The sequence below is a fragment of the Arvicola amphibius genome, chromosome 3, assembly GCF_903992535.2.
Source record: "Arvicola amphibius chromosome 3, mArvAmp1.2, whole genome shotgun sequence".
Lineage (NCBI taxonomy): Eukaryota > Metazoa > Chordata > Mammalia > Rodentia > Cricetidae > Arvicola > Arvicola amphibius.
In genome coordinates, this window is record NC_052049.1 from 182,079,663 (window position 1) to 182,101,546 (window position 21,884).

The window sequence follows — 21,884 nt, forward strand, 5'->3', positions numbered from 1 at the left end:
ATGTGGAGGTTGCCAACAACAGCATCTTTTTGGGTATAAAGTTATTTTATAGCTTTGAATAATGGCTTTTTCCTGATGCAAAACATGATCTTTTTCCTCCACTTGTGATTGATTTACACATTACACTACTGGTATTTATAGTGTTTTCATACAGTTCTGTGAAATGATTTATAATTCAGGTCATTATTTTATGAAATGAACCTAAATTCTAGGCAAGAGCACTGGTACTTCCAAACTAATAAAAATGAGGTCAGAGGGGCTGAGTGGTTAAAGAGCACTGACTGCTCTGCCAAGAATGGGTGTTCAGCTCCCAGCAGCCACAGGACAGCTCACAATCATCTGTGACTGCAGTGCTACCAGATCCTACACCCTCTTCTGGCCTCTGTGGGTACTGCATGCACACAGTGCCCATAACCTCATGCAGGCAAACATACTCATACACATAAAAACAACAAGTAGATACACCTTTTTAAAAGAGTCACAGTCTGTCAAAATTGGTTAAATGAAAGTTTGATTCCCACTGACAAGGATTTGTGTTTCCAAGCAAATCCTTCCCTCATTCTAGACCAAACATCGGACTCAATCAAGATCAATGAAATTTCTTGGAATCTTCTCCACATACTTTTGTATATTATTTTCACTTATATCACCTTATTTTTTTAACACTTACAGACACTGTCCCCATCAGGACATATTAATTTGTCTTCCCTCTCTGCTCTCAAAGATGCTCCCCTTTTCCTCTCCATATAACTGTTAAACATTAAATGTTTTTCAACTAAACTATACGTTTTAGCTAAATCATCTTAAATATATGTATTTTTGTATTGTGACTATGTATCTTGAGAGAAGATTATTGGATGATTTTTTAAAAAAAATTTCCTTTCCTCGGTTTCTAATATGTAGAGGACATTCCACATGTATCTAATGATCCCTTATTTTAAATGGCTGCTCCTTTTCATTGAACCCAAGTCCTTGAATTGGGTATCACAAAAAGCATGGAAAGTAATTGGCCATCCCAGTTGAGACCACAAGAAGAGAAAGAATGAAGGCAGGAGGGAAGGAAACCTTGAGGAAAAGCTCCTCACATTTTATCACAGTGAAAATGTGATAAACAACTTCATGATTCAAAAAATTATACAATATTCATCTACAACTACCTATTGTTTTTGTTTGTACAGAATTTCAATTCCTCTGTTACTCTTTAATTACTTCAAAACTTTATATACTTACGTATGTATAACGTACTTTTATTATCTGTCCCTCACTATCATCTCTGACCTCTCTCTCCTTCTTCAGTGCCCGCTCCCTTATACTCCTATCCCTTTATCCTATGGCCCAGTGCATTCAGGTAAAGCTGCCTGAATGACTGTTAATGATGTGGCAATCTTGACTATTTGTAAGATTCATGTAGTATTTTCATATGTCCAAAAAAATGGGCTATGTGTTTGAGCCCTCTGTGAATTAGATAGAAGTCGTCATTATTTTTTAAAATGGAGTTTGACAGAACATGTACATCTGTTCCCAAAAGCTAGGATGGTGTTCATGTGACTCATTTCAAACTCTCAAAAACAAATTTCTAGACAATTTTAATTTTTATTCCAGAATTTAGGGAACAAATAATTATTTCAAAGTATATTCATTAGGGTTTGCAATTGTGATATTGAAACTTTATTAAAACAAGGGCATTTAAAACAGTATAGCACCTATTAATCCCAATAATAAAATTCAATACCAGAATAATGAATAAAGTATTAATGGGTAGAATTAGAAATATGTATTAAAGAAGTTTATATTCTGATAAAATGCAGTTAATGGCAGAGCTTCCAGTTCAAGAAATAAATTAAAAATTACACAATTATAAAATATGTAATTAAAGTTAAGTTGGCAAAAGGGAAAGGAATAAAACCATTTTCTCAAAAGATTTTGGATTAAATCCAACATCTACAGTTGATTAAAGACAAAAAACAATAATAGCTTTCCTACAATGCTAATGAACAAGAGGGTCATTCGAAAGAAGCTGTGGAAAGGATTGTTAAATGCATAGGTTAAACTCAAGGTGGAGGGGGCTCCCTGTAGCCTTCAGATGTCATCTGAGGGTGAGGAGACAGAGGCCTAAACAGATGCCACTGTCTATCTTTGATTTTCAGACTGGAAAACGAAGTTTGGGATCTGAATGAGAATGGTTCCCATAGGCTTCTGTGTTGGAATTCGTGGTCCCCAATGGTGGAACTGCTTGGGAAGGATTACAAGTGTGTCACTGGGGGTAGACACGGAGACCCAGACCATTCCAAGTTAGATTTTGCTCTAACTTTTAGTTGCTGTCCTAAGATGTAAGATTTCATCTATAGGGACAGTGGCTGTGTGCCTGCCTGCTGCCATGTTCCTCACCATCATGGCTATGAACTCTGACCTTCTGAAACTATGAACCCCTGATAAACACTCCCTTTTATAAGCTGACTTGGTCATACTGTCTCATCATATCAACAGAAAAGTGGCTAAGTCATTGAGTCAAAGCAAACCACTTTCTCTCTTGTCATACTAGAATCAGGTATTTTGTTACAGCCATGCAAAACTAAGACAGTTCTATTGGTGGAGAAAAGCAAAACAAGCTGTAACCATGCTTAGAGACCACGTTCATGTGTTGAAAATATGCAGGTTCAATACATACACATGCACATCCATATGATTAAAGATTGGGTGATATGATATTGTGACTGAGGTGTAATGACCAGTATACTATCATGTGCTGTTTGATTTCACTGACTGAGAAGCTTTTCTGAGTTCCCTGGATCTGGAAGTGGGCATTGTTTCCCCCACATGCCATTTCAGACCCAAGTGCATTTATGTAAAGTGTCCTCCAAGGCCACTTATCTGTAGTGGGGTTGGTCCCCTGACTCTGCATCATGGAAGGAAGCAATGCAAGACAGTCACTGAGCAAAAACATCCAGTCTGGGACAACAGGGTGGGGGGAATTACCCATTTTCAGCAGAGGTTGCTATGCTTATCCCATGGTATAAAAGCACCTGCAGCGGGAGGGAGGAGCCAATGCACCACCAGCGAGACAACTCAACTTCCCCAATTGGTTTCTGCTGCATATTGTGGGCACACAGTTTGATAATGTCATCTTTGTCTGCTGCTGTTTGCTCTTTCATTTAGAAGTTCTCCAGAGGCGGGCACTCTGTTGGCCTTAGACTCTAGAGTCTGCCTTAAAGGGACTTCCCCAGGCGGTTTCCCCAGCTAGATGTTGAATGCTGGATTTAGTGATGTTTTGCTATCCATCCATCCATCCATCCGTCTGTCTGTCCGTCTCTCTGTCTATCTCTTACTATTTATTTTTTACTTTGGCTTGCCCTATATTTAATAAATCCAATCATTCATAGCCAAAAATATGGCTACCATAGAGCCTTCTTTGACCACACAAAGCATACTGGTTACTTCTATGAAGACTCTATGCATGAAGGAATTCTAGTTGCAAATTCTCTCACTTTCTACACAAGGGGAAGTGCGGACCTCATACGGTGGTGTTTACCTATGTCACCTAAGTCTCCATTGGAAAATGTGCTGTAGTAAGAATTTCAGAGTTGTGTCCAACAGCAAAAAAGCCAGTAAAGGTGGCAAGTGGTCTACCACGGCAAAAGCCTTCATCGTGATTCCTTTACTCCAGAGGTATAGTAAGAGGAAACAAAATGGTACCAGAGAGAAGACAGCTGTCCCTAGGCTGTTCCCATCCCCAAGGTTTCTGTTCTGCTGGAAGCAGTAACACACACCTTAGGAGTTAGTTGTTATTATAGAATGGGAGCTATTTCTTACGACTACATGTATGTTTTATGGCCAGGTTTTTTCTGCAGATACTCCAAACATCTCACTCTGACACTTGAGTGATGAAAAAATGAAGGTTTAGATGTTTTTTCTGTTCAGGTTTTGGTATAAAAAAGATAGTGCCCGAAAACAGTGCTTTTAGGACAAATTTGCAATGTTCTTTTCAAATCTGGAGCTATGCTTTGTCAGAAAACACCCCTCGAAATTGAGAAGTTACAAGCCCTGGAAGGAGAGCTTAGCTCTTACCCCTATTTAGGCAAAGACAACTCAAATTCAGTACTGTAGCTTTCCGAAACAGCCCTGCTGACTGTCAAAAGGAAGCTGCTGCTCACTCCTTAGCTCTAGACACAGGGTCTGCTCCTCATAAAAATCACCACTCAGCCAGCATGGCGATGGCTATCGAAGCTGCAACAAGGGCACCTCACATTCCTTATCCAGCTGTAATTAGATAACCCAGTCATAATTAAGTAGAAATGAAAGGTGACCTTTCTCCTTGAGATGAAATTACGCTAACTAATCGTATGAAGAATAGGAGGCTCAGGATTTACAGGAGCCTAAACAGAGCTGAGGACGGTGGGACTCTGCTTTCTCTTGGGAACTGTCATTTATTTTTGCTCCTAGTATGGAGCTAAGGAAATACGCGTGCACTGGAATACAGAGCTGTCCACAGTGTAGTCATGGTCCCCTCCCATCACTTGCGCTGCTCTGGAGAGCAGGCGAGCTGTGCAGTCCACCAGCCTGATACTGTGATGCTGAGCTCTCAGAGAACAGTCAAGAGCAGCTGAGAACCCTGGATTGAGACTCAGGGACAACCAAGCCTGTTGAAATGTTGCTCACGATCAAATGTGCCACAGTCCTCTCACCCTGGGGTTTCTCTTAGTTTACAGCAACCAGGGTGAACAGGCATGGTCGTCTTCCCTAAGAGAGATTTGACAACATCCCAGAAGATCCAATGAGGTCTCTGGATCCAGGTACAGTAGTGAAATGTGAACTGTTCCCTGTACACACACCAGAACACTAGCTAGACCCTCAAAGAGGAGTCTTTCATTGATCTCCCCAGACTCTTTTGTTCTAAGTTAACAAAAGGGCACACTGCTTAGAAAGGGAAGGCACGGAAGTCAAACAGACTGGAACAGCAAGCTTTGGAAAGCTGTCGGTATTACTAACATGGATTATCAATTTGGTTAGTTTTAAAAGTGCCTAGGACTTGGTGAAGCTCACTTTGAGTGCATTTGTGAGGGCATTTCTTGAGAGGAATAACTGAGGGGGGAACACCCCCATAAATATGACTTGTGCCATCCTATGACATGGGATCTCAGAGAGAACGCAAATGGATAAAGAAGAAAGCCAGGTAGGCACCCACATTTCACTCCTCTGCTTTCTGACTGCATGGCATGTGAGCAAGCTGTGTTCACCCCACACCTGAGAACTTTTCACAACACCATAATCTCCCCATCACATCTACTGTGTCTCTCTAACCCAAAATCCTTCCCCTCCTTGAGTTCCCAGAAGAGAGCCTTCCCCACTCAGGTTGCCAGAAGAGAGCCTTCCCCTCGAGTTGCCAAAAGAGACCCTTTGCACTAGGTGTGCTTCTTGTCAGGCATGTGGCAGCAGCACACAGTTGTATGCTTGTTTCTCTTCTCCTCTCACTCAAGCTCCACCCCTTCCTTCAAGTATTCATTTCTCACTCAGCAATCATTGCTGCTCACACATGAGGCAAAATGGCCCAGGGCATGGGGTTCTACTTCAATGCCTCATGACTTCACAGGAGCCCTATTCTGTTTTCAATGAATATCCTCTTTGAGGACATGGCCGGGTTCTCCAAATCAAACCTCAAAGACGTCGGGTCAGGATGAAGCATCCGGTGCTGCGTAGGCATTAGCACACAAGCATGACAATGTGAAGAGTTATCACCACAAAGAGGCCCACACACAACATGGCATACAGATGGGGACAGAATGTGTGACAGAGGTACGATCTGGTGGTCTGGCTTCCTTTCCGTTATAATGACAAATGTAACAAAAGCAGTTTCGGGGAGGAAGGGGTTTATTTTGTCTCGCACTTCTGTGTCACAATCCACCATTGAAGGGAGTCAGAGTAGAAACTGTAGGAACAGCTTCCGGACTCTCTCTGGCTCACCCTCTCACTCTCTCATAGTGTGCTAGCTTCCTTATACAGCTCAGGATCTTCACCCAGGGAATGGTATCACCCGTAGTGGACTGGGCCCTCCTGCATCACATATCAATCAAAACAATTCCTCATGTATATTCATCATTGAAGGAAGTCAGTACAGGACATGGAAGGGTGCTGCTTATTGGATTGTTCTCATATAATAGCTTAATAGCTATTATCTTTAAGAATTAGATGTAAAACCGTTTAATTGGGAAATATATTAAGTAATGATATCAATAATTTCATGTTTATGGCTAAAGGTATTTGCACCGAACTTACTGGCAAGGAATTTAAGTACTCCCCATATGTGTTAGAAAAAGGTTGACTCAATTATCCTTAGGTTTATTTCTATACAAACATCCATTTTCTACAAATGATATTATTTAAAATATAATTAGATAATCTATTTATTTCAACTTAATAATAACCAATAATAATATTGATAATTTGCCAAGGCGTATTTCAGAGCACTGGTACTACATCTCATTTAATGAACAAAATCCATAATTATCTAGAGATTACTATGTTCATGTGAGGACAAGGAAAATTTAATCAGTTGCTCAGTTCCCTATGAGCTAGAACAATTTCCCAGTTTAGTAATCCCAGTCAAGCCGGGTGGTGGTGGCGCACGCCTTTAATCCCAGCACTTGGGAGGCAGAGGCAGGCGGATCTCTGTGAGTTCGAGGCCAGCCTGGTCTACAAGAGCTAGTTCCAGGACAGGCTCTAAAAAAGCCGCAGAGAAACCCTGTCTCGAAAAACCAAAAAAAAAAAAAAAAAAAAAATAGTAATCCCAGTCAAGAATCGACACAATCAGTCAGCAACTTGTTCTGTCTTGCCAGCTCCAGTTAATTTGTTTCTTGGCCTCAAATAGCTGAAATATATTTACATATTAGTTTCAGAAAGAGAGAGTGAGAGAGAGGGGGGAGGGAGGGAGAGAGAGAGGGAGAGAAGTTTTACTGTTGTCTTTATGAAGACCTCAGACCAGCTGGTAAGGTTCCTTAAACAGTATAGACAACCAGCTAGCCTGTTGGGGGTGCAGCTGATGCTATAAACCTTGTGTTGCCATGGCACTGTTTAGCTCATTTTCAGAAAACAAAGTGGTGGGTGGCCCAGACAATCCTTTGTCCAGGAAACCATTGGAGCCATAGACTGCACATGCTAGCCTTAGAGGCTAAGCCCAACCATGATACATAACTCAATCATGGGAAATGATGTGGTATCATTGACCAGATAAAATCCAAAGAGACGCATTAAAACACACACACACACACACACACACACACACACACACACACACCTACTATTTGAGGGGAAAAGATAGGCTCTAAACACACATGCAGCCAGAGCTGAAGATGTTTTGAGGTAGAGGAATCAGAATGCTTTGGCTACAGTCCCTAGTTCCAGCTGAAATAAAGATCTACACAACCTCCGACCCCACCCCCGTCTATCTGTCTGTCTCTGTTCCCCTCTGTCCCTATATCCCTGTTTTAGAAGTTCAAGTAGAACTGGGGATTCATCCATGACATCTGGAAAAATGTTTGGCGTTTTCCAGATGTACATTCCTTTTGGTCACAAGGCAACGGTGCTCACCTCAGAGAGAGAGACGATGAGCGTTAGTACTCTGTACGTGAGCACACTGTTATTTTTTAGAAGGTTATTGGTTCCTGCTGGACAGTCTCCTTTCCAGAGCTTGTCAGGCCTTCTGTGCTCTCCCTCAGCTGACTGGGTCTGTGCTATGCTATATATTGCTTTGGCAGAACATGCTGAATTTTACCTCATGGCTTGGAGAGAGAGCCTGGATTTTTGCTCTGTATTGGACATATTGTTATAATTTATAGAACACAGGCAAGATGAACTCAGGAAGCCCCCAAAATGTATAAATAAGAGAAAATAGAGGGATTTGCAAAATACAGCCTCCACTTCTGTGGTGATAAGTTATATATACATTGAAGTATGTAATTAAAAGATAGCTATTGAAATGCTAGAGGCAATATGAAAAGTTACTTTTTAAAAAGATGTATGGACAACTTCCAAATTTGTAAAACACAGTCTCTGACCTCTGAGTCCAGTAAATTTGCACATATATCTGTGTGTGTGTGTGTGTGTGTGTGTGTGTGTGTGTGTATGTGTACCTTTAATCCCCCGGTCTTTGCTATGGTAGCTTTATGCAAATGAGGTATCTAAAAGGTTAAAATTCTATAATGAGAATAATGTTTATGGTAGTCAGACTTTATATTCTGTCATTCATGGTTTCTGCACCCCACCCTTCGCCTAAACACTGTTAAGTGATAGAAAAAGAAACCCAAGCAACACAACTCCCTGCCTAGGGTGCTGACCCCTCTCTCATACTTGAATGAGTGTGATGCTATTGAAATTCTCTCTCTCTCTTACATTCTATCTATCTGTCTTCCTCTTTCCTTCCTTTCCTATAGAGCTATAAAAACTGTGAAACCAAACCAAGATCAGAGGGCTCTTTTGCTGCTTTCCAGGCTGTCCTGTAATATTTCTCACTGGGAACTGGGGACGGGAACCACTAATCCAGCAAATAGAAAGTACGTGGAATGTTCTGAAAGATGTTTGCTTCCCCAGGAAAGAATAGAACGGCAAATAGACATTAACATTAAAAATCTACCCACTTTACTGTCCATGATTATCTTCTCTTAGTAGGAATTACACATGCATTTCAATGAGTCTGTATTTGGCCATGATGGTCCAAAATGTCTCCAGAGTCTATCACAGTACACTGAGATTAAGGGGAACATAACAAAAATGATGCTGAGATTAAGGGGAACATAACAAAAATGATGGGGACCCAAAAAGCTAGTCTTCATATTTCAAGCTTAATTGGCAAGGGTTCTGAGTTTCTCTCTGAAGCAGACGTCGTCTTTCATACAAATGTCTGTTTCTGCCTCTGTCTCTGGCTATCTCTGGCTGCCTGTGGCATGTGCTTCTATGCCTTCTCTGGTGGCCACTCTGCTTCTGGAAAGTGGCTGTCTGAAAGAGTTCTAGTATACGACCAAAGCTCCACCCCAAAGCCACTATGCATCACAAAAGCTTGCACTTGGATAATAGAAATATTGAGCCTCAGGTGACTGAGAACACTTACTGTTGGTTGCATAATGTATGGCAGATGAGGCGTCCATGAAGTGCTCTGGACCTATGCATCAAACAGCATTCATTAGGACAAGGCAATCACAGAGGAAACCTCGTTCTTGCGTTCGTTCGGTGGCATTGCACTATGTCATAGGGAGTGGAGACGGGAATTCTCTACCCTGATTAATTTGGCAATTCCCCACCTAGTGGCTGGATGCAATGCCCACACAGGCCACGCTGTGTGTATGTGGGGGGCACACGTGTGCACGCGCACACACACGTGCGTGTGTGTTTGCATACATTTGTAAATGTACATATAGAGCCTGAGGACAACCTCATGTGTCATTCATAAGGTAAAATTTACCTCGTATTTTTGAGACTAGCTTGGCACTTGTCAAGTGGGCTGACTTTCCAGTGAGCCCCAAAATCTGCTTCTCTGCCTCCTGAGTTGAGATTACAAGTTTGTACCACTATACCTTCTTTTTCTGTGGGTTTTGGGGATCATAAGCATTTTGCTGACTGAGCCACTACCCCAGCCCTCATAGTTAAACCCTGAAACCTTATTTTGTTGAAGGCTAAAGTCATAAAAATCTCCAGAGCCTATGTGTAGGTCAGGTCCCAGGGACATCCAGGGAGACACTGAGAATCAGAGGTTGACTCCTAAGACCTCTACTTCTTCCCTTACAACTGCAGCTCCACACACTCAGGCGACCCCATCTTAGAGCGAGCCAAGTAGCAAAGGGAGTGTCAGAAAGAAATAAAACAGAAAGTGCAAAGGGATATTTTAGGTTGAGTCAACTTAAACACACGTGCGATATTATTCTCTCATGATAATTGGTACTGTGGAGAAAAATGTGTATGACAGGCACCAGCTCTTTAAAAAGGTGTCATGTGTGTCACCTGAATGAGATTTTTTTTTTTAAAGTGGTGCGAAGTAAGAATTAACAATGCGGAATAAAACCCGTAATCTCCCGTTTGAGAGAATGTAATCACTTTTCTGTGGCTATTTTATTCCTGTCACCTAAGTATTCCATGCTGTGGCTCAGTGGGTGGTCTTGGCTCCAGCAGAGGCCAAGATCAGAAAAAAGACAACACACACTCATGCACGTGTGTGCGTGCAGACACACACACACACACACACACATGCACGCACATCTAAAGGAAGAACAAAACTGAAAAAACACACCTGCACACAACCTCATGAGTCCCAAGACACAGCAATTAAGAGGTCAGCCACTCGGGAAAAACCTCATCCAATTTAAACAAGCTCTACCCGGTTGGCGTGGGGATCTCGTTTCAAGAGTCTGCGTGTAGAAAAGGAAAGATGTGCTTCTAGGGCGCCCTGTGATTAAGGGGAAGAGCATATCAACTTCGAGCTGATGCTATGACAGATGGGACATCCTGGAAAATGTATGGGGTGACCGAGCCAGGGAAAGGCCACGGGATTAGTAGCAATAGGCGACATTAGCCTCCTGCTCACCCTGAAACTCCTACCCACACACATTTTGCCTGCTACAAAGAAATCCCAGGTCCGCACACTTGTGTGTTCTCAATCGTGCCCCATTCACATCTGTCCTATGTAGTGTTTACAGGCGTGTTCTCATGAGAACTGGATGAGGAGCGATGAGCAGCAGCAAGTACAGAGTGGAGTGCCTGGCACAGCTGGTAGCTTGTTCACACGGACAAGGTAAGAAGTGGGTTTTGCTGTAGGCCTGTGACTATGCCAATTCACCTCTGGACTTGGAACTACTGACTAGAACACCTGGTGTAGGACACACAGTAAATCTCAGGTGTCCCCAAATTTCCACACACCGGACCCCTGAAGTCTCATCTTTCTAGGAATAAGAAATGAGGTAAAGAGCAGGAAGAAGAAACATGTTTTACACTTGGATGATCTTCCCTATTGGGACGTCCCATCTAACAGGACAACTGTGACCAAAAAAAAAAAAAAAATGAGATGTCCATGGCACGCCACCCTAGAGTAGGGATCCCTACAAAGGTGCTGTTAATGAAGACCCAGTGAGGAATGTGAGCAATGAAAACAGCAGACGACAGGCAGCATCTTTTCCCAGCATGGAAGGAGCTGCACTGTCATAGGCAGGAAGAGCACGAAGCATGTGAGATTTGATTATTCAGTGAACAGATGCAAATTAACCCCGGGAAGCCAGGAAGCCTACACTAATCACATGAACGTTATCGTATTAAGGGATGACTACTATGTGGCCCACACATTTTTCTTTTAATTCTACCATGCACTTTTGGGCTCTCGGGAGCACATGACTGCATAGGAACATCTCGCGTGAGGTGCGGGTGAACAGACGTACCTGGTATGTGGAGACGGGGGAGGCAGCAATGAATGGCGTGATGGATGTCTGTGGGATCATGCGGTTGGTTGCGAGACTGTACGGTGAAGAATAAAATCTGCGAACAGAAAACGACAAAAAAGAATTCATGAAGGAAGCTGCCGCGTGTCTGGCCTATAGTCCAGCTCTACAGAGTACCTCAGGGAAGGAGAGCCCCCCACTCTTGTTTTCCTACCTTCCGGAAGGTTTACAATATCTGATTCATCTAGGAAGGACAAATCAGCTAAACACAGGGACAATTTCAATCATCCTATAAAATCAACTGCAAACACAGCTGTCTCGATAACTAACAGGCAGAGAGAGGTATCAAGCCTTATGCAAGGTGGTGGCGTCCAAGAGTCCTCTGAAAGAATAGTGGACAGAAAAGGTGCCAGGCTTTGTAAGGGTGGCTGGTGACTGACCACAACAATTGCATCTGTTCAGGAAATAAGATTTCACTCCTAGAAGGTTCTAGATATGCTGTGCTAGTGTCTGTACTTCCTGCAGAGAATATTTTCTTCGTGGAAAGAGAAGAAAGAGGATGATTTGCTTCTGGTTTAAAGAAGAACTTTCTGGATTCCATCAAGGAAGTAGTATAGATAACAGGATCATGGGACATGCTGCTCCAGGAAAGTATGATGAACAATTAATTTTCTTGACCTTCTGGAAGCCTTTCTAAACAATTGTGAGATGATACTGGGTGGGAATAGGAACTAATGAATACAAGGAAGAACTTGCTAGAGACTGACTACAGAGAAATCAGAGAACTTTCTAGACACAGAAACCACTAGGATACCCATCAACCAGTGGGATAGGTCTTAGCATCCTTGTCCACCAGGTGTCTAATTCTTCAGTAGGATTTTAAACCCTATTTCTTCCCACATAGCTCCATGTAAGTGAAAGGCCAAAGCCTCCACCCACAGAACAAACAGGGCTAAGTCACCGAGGTCACATGATTGCACTCCTATTCCTATTGATTGGGAAAAATCAGGGATAAAGCAGTGACTGTTTCCTTTGCTAAATGCATAACAAAAGTTAATCAATCATGATGCTCATTCACCAGTTAGCAGGATGAAGCCTTAATTAACCCTTCAGGTTCTCTGGCACTTTGAAAACAGAGTCACACGAGTTTCCCTAAAAGGAAGCATTTCATGATACACTTGCAGGATGCAGAAAAACCAAGATTCACCTTTGCCAGAACCCAAGCAGTGAATGATTCAAAACAAGGACTAGTGACTTACATTTTTAAATTTAAATTTAACTTATTTTATTTAGGTTATACCAATGATTTTAAAATAATTTTTTTTTTACATTTTGTTACGTGTACATGTGTATGTGCCCTTGTGAGTGCTGGTGCCATTGGCAGCCAGAAGAGGGCGCTGGAGCTCCTGGAGTTGGAGTTACAATAGTTCTTCCATCCTGGGTGCTGGAAACAAAACTCAGGACCTCTGTAAAGGCAGCAAGCTTTTGTCACTGATGAGCCATCTTTCTAATCCCAAGGATTTTTTTAAGGCCATATACTTTGGATTTAAAAAAAAAGTGCATATGGAAAAACAAACAAACAATGAATCCAGACTCCATTGTATTCTTCTTCCACGTGTTCACTGGCTCTTCTAATTAATAGAGATGCTTGAAAGGATGCGAGGCACAGACCTACTGGAGCACAGAACAGAAAACACCAGGTATACAGAGACGGTGAAACTCTTCTCCTGGAGGCAATACAAATGATACAACTGTCCAGGGAAAAGGCTTGGCAGTTCCGTATAAGCATACAAACACACCCTATGACCCAGGCCCTTGCTTTTCCCAAGTATGATAAGTGAAAAGCTGTTTTTATGAAAACCTTGCTGCAAATGTGGACGGAATGCCCATTCATATTTGCCTCAAACTGGTAACAACCAGATGTGATTACATTTTGTCCAAAGACAGTGGGTACATCTCTACCCTGGAACACTAAGCAAAGACAAAGAAAACACAACCCTTCATACTGTCCATGAGGGTTTGATTACAGCATTCTCCCTGCCATGGATATCCAAATATAGAGATTCTCTGTTCTCTTCCATGAAACAGCATCGTGTTTTTTGTATCGCAACAACCCCTGGATTGTCACATGCTAACTCTAGATTACTTATAATATCTAAGACAAAAATACCAGTCCTATAAGTACTTAGACCACATTATCTGGAGGGTAGGGGTAAGAACAAGATGTGTGTATGGCCATGCATAATATTTTCAAGTACTTTTTATTGTACTTGGTGGAATCCATGAATGTGAAATCTGTGAATGAGGAGGGATGGCTGTAACCAGTGGGAACATCAAAACGGTGGGGCTCAAGGGAGTTAAGTTACATTAAAGATGAGAAACACTGCAAAGTACACCATCCTGTTTATATCACAATATGGGAAAGGCAGAGTCATAGAGGCAGAGCTAGGTCAGCGGCTGATATAGTCTAGCTCTGACAGAAGGAGCTGATTCCAAAGGACTGGGAGGGGACTTAGGAGGAGGTACACCTCTTCAATACCCTGGCTTCTGTGGGTTCAAACGGTGTGTGCTTGACACAATCATAGAGTTATACCCCAATGAGAAAGTATGCTATTATACTATATATACACACACACATATGTGCATATATATGTATGTATATATGTGTATGTATATATATGCACACACACACACACACACACACACACACACACACACACACACATATATATATATATATATATACTCAAAATTCTACCAAATTGTCCTTGCTTTGGAGGATTGCTTTTGGAAAGGGCTCTCATGTCACCTAAAGCTGGCCATTAACTCATTAAGTAACTGAAGCTGGTCTTGAACTCCTGATCTCCCACCTCAGCTGACAGAGTGCTGGGATTAAAGGTGTATACCATCATACCATGCAGGAAACACTGTTTTTGAGACAGCATCTCACAATGAAGAACAGCCTGGCTTTGAACTCACAGAGATTGGCCTTCCTCTGCCCAGCTTCTAAACTGTCTTTTAGGAAGATGATTGCTACACATAAGACAATCATCTTTGTCCTTTTTATTTTGATTTCTGTGTATGTGTGTTTGTCTGCTCACCTGTCTGTGCACTGTCCAAGTGCAGGTGTCCATAGAGGCCAGAAGAGGGTTACATGTGGTTTTCAGCCACGAGACCTAGGTGCTAGGACCCAAACCTGGGCCCTGTGAATGAGCAGTTTGTGTTCTTAGCCACAATGCCATCTCTCGGGCCCTCTATTTTCCTCCTTAACATGTTTCCTGAGCCTTTACTGTGTGTGCCCACAACAGACGAAACTCCGGAACATCACACAATGAATACTCCTGTACTTCCTCCCTCACAGTGTGCCTCACCTTTGCCCTCATCTGCCAACCAGCCTTCAAAGGAGCAGAATTCAGTCACTGGCTTGACAATCAGGCTACTGCCAACCTCTCTGCTCCCATACCGGAGTTTCTGGAACTTTCTCCTCCCCGTGACCCTATTCTTCCCAATGCCCTGAGCAGTACAATGTGAAATCTATCTCCACAGATTGCTTCTCAGCTTCTTGGGCCCCACCCTTTGCTCTCTGAACTGTCATGGCTTTAGGCACTTATTGCTAATGAAGCAACTGCCATCTGTGGCCCCATTTCTTAAAAATCCTTCTCCTTTATTACTTTTCTTTGCTCTATAACTGAAGCAGTGAGAAGTTTCTCATAAAATATCTCTGCTATGGACTGCATGTGTCTCCACCGCATACACTGGAACCTTGGCTTCTGGAGGGGCTGCATTAGAAGACGGGCCTCCGAAGAAGCAATTAAAGTAAAACAAAATAATAAGGGTGGGTCCTTGGTTAGACAGAATTTGCAATTTCAATTAAAAACAGATACCTAAGGGCCCATTCTTCCACCCCACCCCCACACAGGAGGAAGAATCACCTAGCAGATAGGATGGTAGCACCCAGAAAGCCAGGAAGAGGGCATCTTCATAGAAAGAAAATTATGTCCTTGACTTTAAACTTCAAGTCTTTGGCATTTGTGAGGAGATCAATTGCAGTTAAGACGATGACTTCCCTATGGAAGCCCCAGTTGGAAAATACAGCACATTTCTTAATTTTCTGAGATTCTGGAACTTTCTCCTCCCCATGATCCTGTTGTTCCCAATCCTACTGAGCAGTATAGTGTGAAATTTATCTACACAGATGGTTATATCTCTCCTTAAAATGTTAGTTCAATGTGGATTCAGGTAAACACGGCCTTGCTGCCTAGTGGGGAGTCTGAGGAACTGTAGTATCGTAGTAACTGTTTATTGACTGAATGAATGAACGCAAAGTCAATCCTAGAATTCAGACCATGGAAGATGGGTCTGTGAAGTAGACAGAAAGCCAGAAACGAGAGGCCAGAGAGGGGAAACCCCGTACCACATCTTGGTAAATGATCAAGGGAAATTAAGTACTGTCTGCTTTTGAAGAATGAAGGGCATTCATAACTAGATATAGTAACCCCTTCCTGTGAAAAATGCAGTCAGCGTTTAATAATCTCTTTTAGGTCTTTGACAAATTTTGTTTGTAAGGCAGTGGGCAGAGAGACTTTGTCTAGGCTGCTAAGGACAAGCCAAGTACCCAGGGCCACTCAACAAAGTATCTGTCCCGTGTCCCATGCAGTGATGTAACCTATGGCACAAGCTCCTACACAGACAGATAAAACATGTGATGTATTTTAGTAAGAACGGTCTATTTTGTAAAATGTTCCAATCGGCGTATTAAAAATGAAAGCAATAAAAATTGGATTGACAGTGTTTGCAAAGAAATCCTTTGGGGAACGCAGAAACAGAAACACAAAGAAACCAACCAAGTAAATGGACACTCACAAGAGGAACCCATGGGGGCAATTTTCATGTGTTTTCTTTCTATCTTCTCTAATCCCATCCATCAAACAAGAGCGACATTTCACACTGCGCAGCATGTTCTGACACTGCCAGTCAAGTCGGAGTCACTCAGAACCGACAGCACGCTGAGAAGGGTAGACAGGGCACCGGATCTCCTGAATCTGTGATCCTGCTGTTTCTGCTATTTTTTTTTTCAAATCCAACAAGGAGCCAGATGAATCTACTGAAACCCCCAGGTTGGGGCATTCTAGGAGAGGATCTTGTGGTAGCTGGGGCTTAGGAGGGCTACACCCAAGGGAGAAACACTAACTCTCAATGAAGGACTGCAGTGTGTTTGAGACCCCGACACATGTCCACACCATGCTTTCCAAACACTGTCTGCCTGAGGAGATAGCTCAGTAAAGGGTAAACAGGAGACTTGGGTTTATTGCCTAGAATGCACTTAAGGAGAGCCAGGTGTGGTAGCATGCCCTTGTAATCCCAGCCCTGGGAAGTGGAGAGAAGTGGATGGCTAAGGCTCACTCAATAGCCAACCTAGTCCACTTCTGGTGAGATTCTGGCAAGTGAGGAGCCCTATCTCAAAAGTTATGCTAAGTGTCTCCTGGGGATTGACATCTGAGGTTAAATTCTGGCCTAAACAAGAATGTATATGCGCACACACACATTATGTATACATACACATATGCACATGCATATATCATACCACACAGAAACATATCTTGCACATATATTCACACATGCATGCATGTGAGTAAAAGCACACACATACATCATATACACACATACACATATGCACACACATATATCATACCACATAGAGATATCATACACATACACTCACACATGCATGCATGTGAGTACAAGCATACATGTATATGCAATTCCAAACACACTTGCACCTGCACACACATGTATATACAAAACACAGAAACAAAGTCCTGACCTTTTACATAGGCATGTATTTAACCAAATCCAAATAAATGCTTCAAGTGGAGGTGTTATATAATGGGGAGCAGCTAATAGAAAAATCAACCTAACTTGTAGTCACCATAACAAAGTAAGAGGCGCTCCATGCATGTGACTTAGTGGTTTTTATCTGATAATGCATGTGTCATGTCTGGTGAGTGATGTCACAAGACTATGAGAATGCATGACCAGGCGAACGGTTCATTCAAAAATAGTTTACTCTCTTAAGAGATGGTTCTTTTAATATTTAGTGATTTTCAGATTTATTGTTTATTTAATGTGCATGATTGTCTACCTACATCAATGTCTGTGCACCATAAGTGTGCAGTGACTGAGAAGCCAGAAGAGGGCATCAAATCCCTTGTAACTGGAGTTACAGATGGTTTTGAGCAGTCATGTAGGTGGTGGGGACTTGAACTCAGGTCCTCTAGAAGAGCATATAGGGCTCTTGGCCACTGAGCCATCCTCACTCCAGAGCCATACATACATGCTTGCATACATGCATGCATATATACACACACATATACATATATACATATATGTGTATGTGCACGCACACACACATATCTATCTATCTATATATATATGTATATGATTTGTATTGCATGAAAGCCTTATTTATATATTTAACTGAACAGTTCTAAGCTTGAGGCAGTTCTTTCTTCCTTTGACAAAGTCTGGAAACAACCTGATGCTACTGACATCCGGAAAGTTCTGGGATCTTACAAATCATTTTGCAACGCAGAGGGGAAAAAAAATCTACCTACAACTCATCTGACTTGACATGCTAATATTGCTGACATTAAGAACCTTGACTCGGGTGGGCATTTGGATGAGGCTTCATAGGAACTGAACATCAAATATGATGGGCTAAGAGCAAACTAATACATAGCACTCTAAGCTGCCCATAGGAAAGTCTGTCTATCTTTGTGTACGGCATGCATTCAGGTACTTGACTCGCGAGTGGAGGTCAGAGGACAGCCACAGATGTTGGTCCTCACTTCCCACTTTGCTTTTGAGACAAGATCTCTCATTTCACTGCTGTCTACACCAGGCTAGCCCATATCTGAACCTCAGGGATTCTCCTGTCTCCACTTCCCATCTTCCTGTAGGCGTGTGAGATTACACACTCACACTATAGCATCTGGTTAACGTGGGTTGTGGGGACCCAAACTGAGAACATCATTCATGCGCTGCAGGCACTTTGCCCACTGAGCCATCTCCCCAGCCCCTGCTACATGTGAGCTCTTAAGAAATGCAAAGAGTTCCTGAGGTTTCTGCCTGAAAAGCAGGAAAGGCAAGCATGCTTCCTAAGCCCAGGAAAATGAGGGTGTGGGGTCACTAATGGGGTATCAGTTTGCCTAAGGAAAGGCCACCTCAGGGGGATTTGCAGCCAGCAGTAATACAGTAAATCTCATTTCACTCACAATAAAAATAACACGGACATATCAATAACCTCAGGGTGGAATGTTTTTACCATAAAGAAAACATACAAAATCCTATTTGCCCACCAAAATAAACAGTAAGAGCTCGTGTTTCATGTCCACAGGCAATATTGTTAGAGCTGGAACCATGAATACAATCCACGGGGTAATGCAACAGCCTGAGATTAATAAGTTCTCGGTCATTTTTATTGGAATACCAACATAGCTTTTTCATTCATTTCTTTCTTAGAGAAATAAGATAGGCTTCCGTATCACTTACTATCAAATGCCTAAACCAGCTGGCAAAGAATGCCACAGGAGACATTCCCTTTCTCACCTCCCACGAGAACACATTTGGCTCCAATAAAATCCCCTGCGAGGCTTTACGCGGCATATTGTGGGGGAGGAGGCACAGGAAAGATGTGCTCTGGAATGTGGGAAGGCTTATTTCTCATCTACCGCACTCATGTGGGAAAGTGATGGGATTTCATAGCGGGCTGCTAGGAGAGAGAAAGCAATGGGTGACGGTTATAGCAAATTCTAGTAGAGTCCGGCTGCAAGACTAGAGAAGAATGGACATTTTTTATTTTGCCAAAGCTGATCTATGGTAAAAATGAAGTTATTCAGGTTTTCCTCTTGGGTCATGACTTTGACAGTAACTTCCAAGTCTTATGTAAAACTGACATTCGGCTGATTTCAGTTGGCAACTTGGCTGGATTCAGACAGATGGAATTGGCACTTCCCAGTCACTGCATGCCAACAGCAAGTCTCACTATGGCAGAGTTACGCTGATTAACACATAAGCTAAACCAAGTCTCGATTCTAGTTTCACAGCACAGTATTAAAAGGGCAGTTATGGGACTCTGCTCATTTGATTATTTTATTAATTAGTAATACATCTGAGATCATACCCATCCCTCAACTCTTATGTTCCAACTTTTCCCAACCCTCTTGCAACTTCCCGTCTCTTCTTCATACTCTTTATTGTTTTTATTTTTACAGCATATTGAGAAGTACCAGTGTTGCTGGTATGTGCCTGCACATAGGGCCATTCAGTGGTACATGGGCAGCCCACCAGGGACTATGCCTTTGAAGGAAACTGACACCCTCCTCCAGCATTCCTCAGCTGGGGTGGGGCCTCATTAGCCCCTCCTTGTCCATGCGAGATTGCCGACTGGCTTGATCCTGTGCACCAGATCCCGTGGTTTTGTGCCGGTACCCACAGCTGCTGTGAGTTCAAGAAAGTAACAGCCCTGTCACGTCCAGACTACTTTGCCGCTCACAGTTTTAGCTACTGGTGTGGTTTGTGAAATTCGCATGCCTTGTCAGACCTATGGAGGTAAACATTCATTCTTCCAGCACATGCTCATGTTTTGAGAGGTGGATTCTGAATCCATGAAGTGGTTTCAGGAAGTAGTCCATTTCTACTTCCAGGCTGTTCCTTGGTTCCTGGTATGACCAGATGTGACCAAGCACTGGCAATCTCCTGCCACCACAGCCAATAGCCATGCTGATCAGTGGGAAAGCCACCTCTTTCCCACTGCCATGCCTCCTCTATCATAACAGACTGTCCCCTCAAACCATGAGCAAAACAGAATCATCCCCTTCAAGCTGCTTCTTTATAGGTATTTGGTCTCAGCAATGAGAAGGACACTAGAAACCATGCCCATATTATACTCCGTGTATAGTTATTAGATATTAGAGGATCATCAAAAACATCATTACTACAATGTGGAGGTCTCAGCAAGAGAACAGCTTAGTCTGAAGGATCGCAGAGTTCTCAGTCTCTCCTCAGAATACAAATGCCTTTCCTGTAGGAGCCAACGAAATCAATTTTCATCTTTGAAAAAGTATATATGTAATCAGGTAAATGGTAAAACTTAAATTCGCCCTCCTCACTTATTTCCTAAAACACCGCAAATCTTCCCGAGAATAAATTCCACCTTTTGTGTGCTATTCTTTAATATTTTGTATATATAAAAGTGAACACTGGACTGAAAAAATGTCTGAGCAGTTAAGAATGTTTGTTGTTCCTGCAGAGGTCCTGAGCTAAGTTTCCTGTCCCACTTCTAGAGGCTCACAGCCCTGCAATTCCAGCTCCTGAGGATCAACCTTCTCTTCCAGACTCAGAGGGCACTGCACTTATGTGTGCATGCACACACACACACAAACACATGCACACACTCAGGTGCACACACATAGGAAGTCGCACACAATTACTCATATACACACACTCACTCACTCACTCACTCACACAATGGAATATATTAGACTATATAATATAGTATTATTTACAAGAAGAAAGGAGTTTTATATGCCTGACTGGAATTGAAGAAATATGAAGATTGTAGCAAAATAATCTTATTCTTTGCCTTCTTCCGATAGATTATTTTTAAGAGTTTTGCTTATCTTTGGTTTACTGCCTTCTTTGGTAACTCCCTAATAATAACCCACTGGTAGGACAGCCATTTTTATATATGTATAATGTCAAAATAACTTTGTTATTTTGTGTAAATATGTGTATGTGTGCCTGCTTATGCTGTGTGTGTGTGTGTGAGTGTGTGTGAGTGAGTGACTGTGTGCATGTGTGAGCATGAGTGTGCATTTGACTGTGTTTGAATGATGAATACGTATTGCCTACCTGTGTATATGTGTATGTATGTGAGGATGTGTGGGAGTCTCTATGTGAGTGTGTGCAAGTGTGTGGAGGTCAGAAGACTAATGTCAGGAGTTGGTTACCAGCTTTCATCTTATTGAGAAAGGGTCTTTCTTCTTGTGTCCGCTGTAATACTGGATACTCCCGGCTAGCTGCCCACGGGCTTTGAGCTTTTTCTTTCATCTCCACTTCCATCTCTCTGTAGAAGTGCTGGGATTGCAGAAGCACAATACTGCATCTGGCTTTGTACACGGTCCCAACTTTTTCTTTATGTTCCGGGGATTGAGATCATCAGACTCAGGTCATCAGGCTTGCACAGAAAGTGTTTTACCCTGTGAGCCATCTCTTGGTCCCCTGAATTCATTCTTAACTCAAGACATGAGAAACACATGGACATTGTGTCTTCCTAGTTAGAAAACAGGACAATACTTGATAATAATACCTAAGAAGCAGCAGCCAGAAACACAAATGACAGAGCCCACAACTGGCCGTGAACTTGGATGCAGAACTATAAAGGCTTGAGTTTCAGAAGAAAGACACATGGATGAG

General features: G+C 42.4%; 1 protein-coding gene across 2 annotated transcripts in view; it reads right to left on the minus strand.

The window, feature by feature from the left end:
• The window catches only part of Rbms3 (RNA binding motif single stranded interacting protein 3), a 675,207-nt gene that overhangs the window by 83,503 nt on the left and 569,820 nt on the right, over nt 1–21,884 (minus strand). Inside the window, exons 9-10 of one of the 2 annotated variants that reach the window (XM_038323829.1) lie at nt 11,409–11,505; nt 9,098–9,148 (exon numbers count right to left, since the gene is read on the minus strand). In XM_038323829.1, the coding sequence (XP_038179757.1) occupies nt 9,098–9,148; nt 11,409–11,505 (148 nt within the window). The remainder of the gene's footprint in view (nt 1–9,097; nt 9,149–11,408; nt 11,506–21,884) is intronic. The other variant, XM_038323830.1, reaches the window with a different exon arrangement.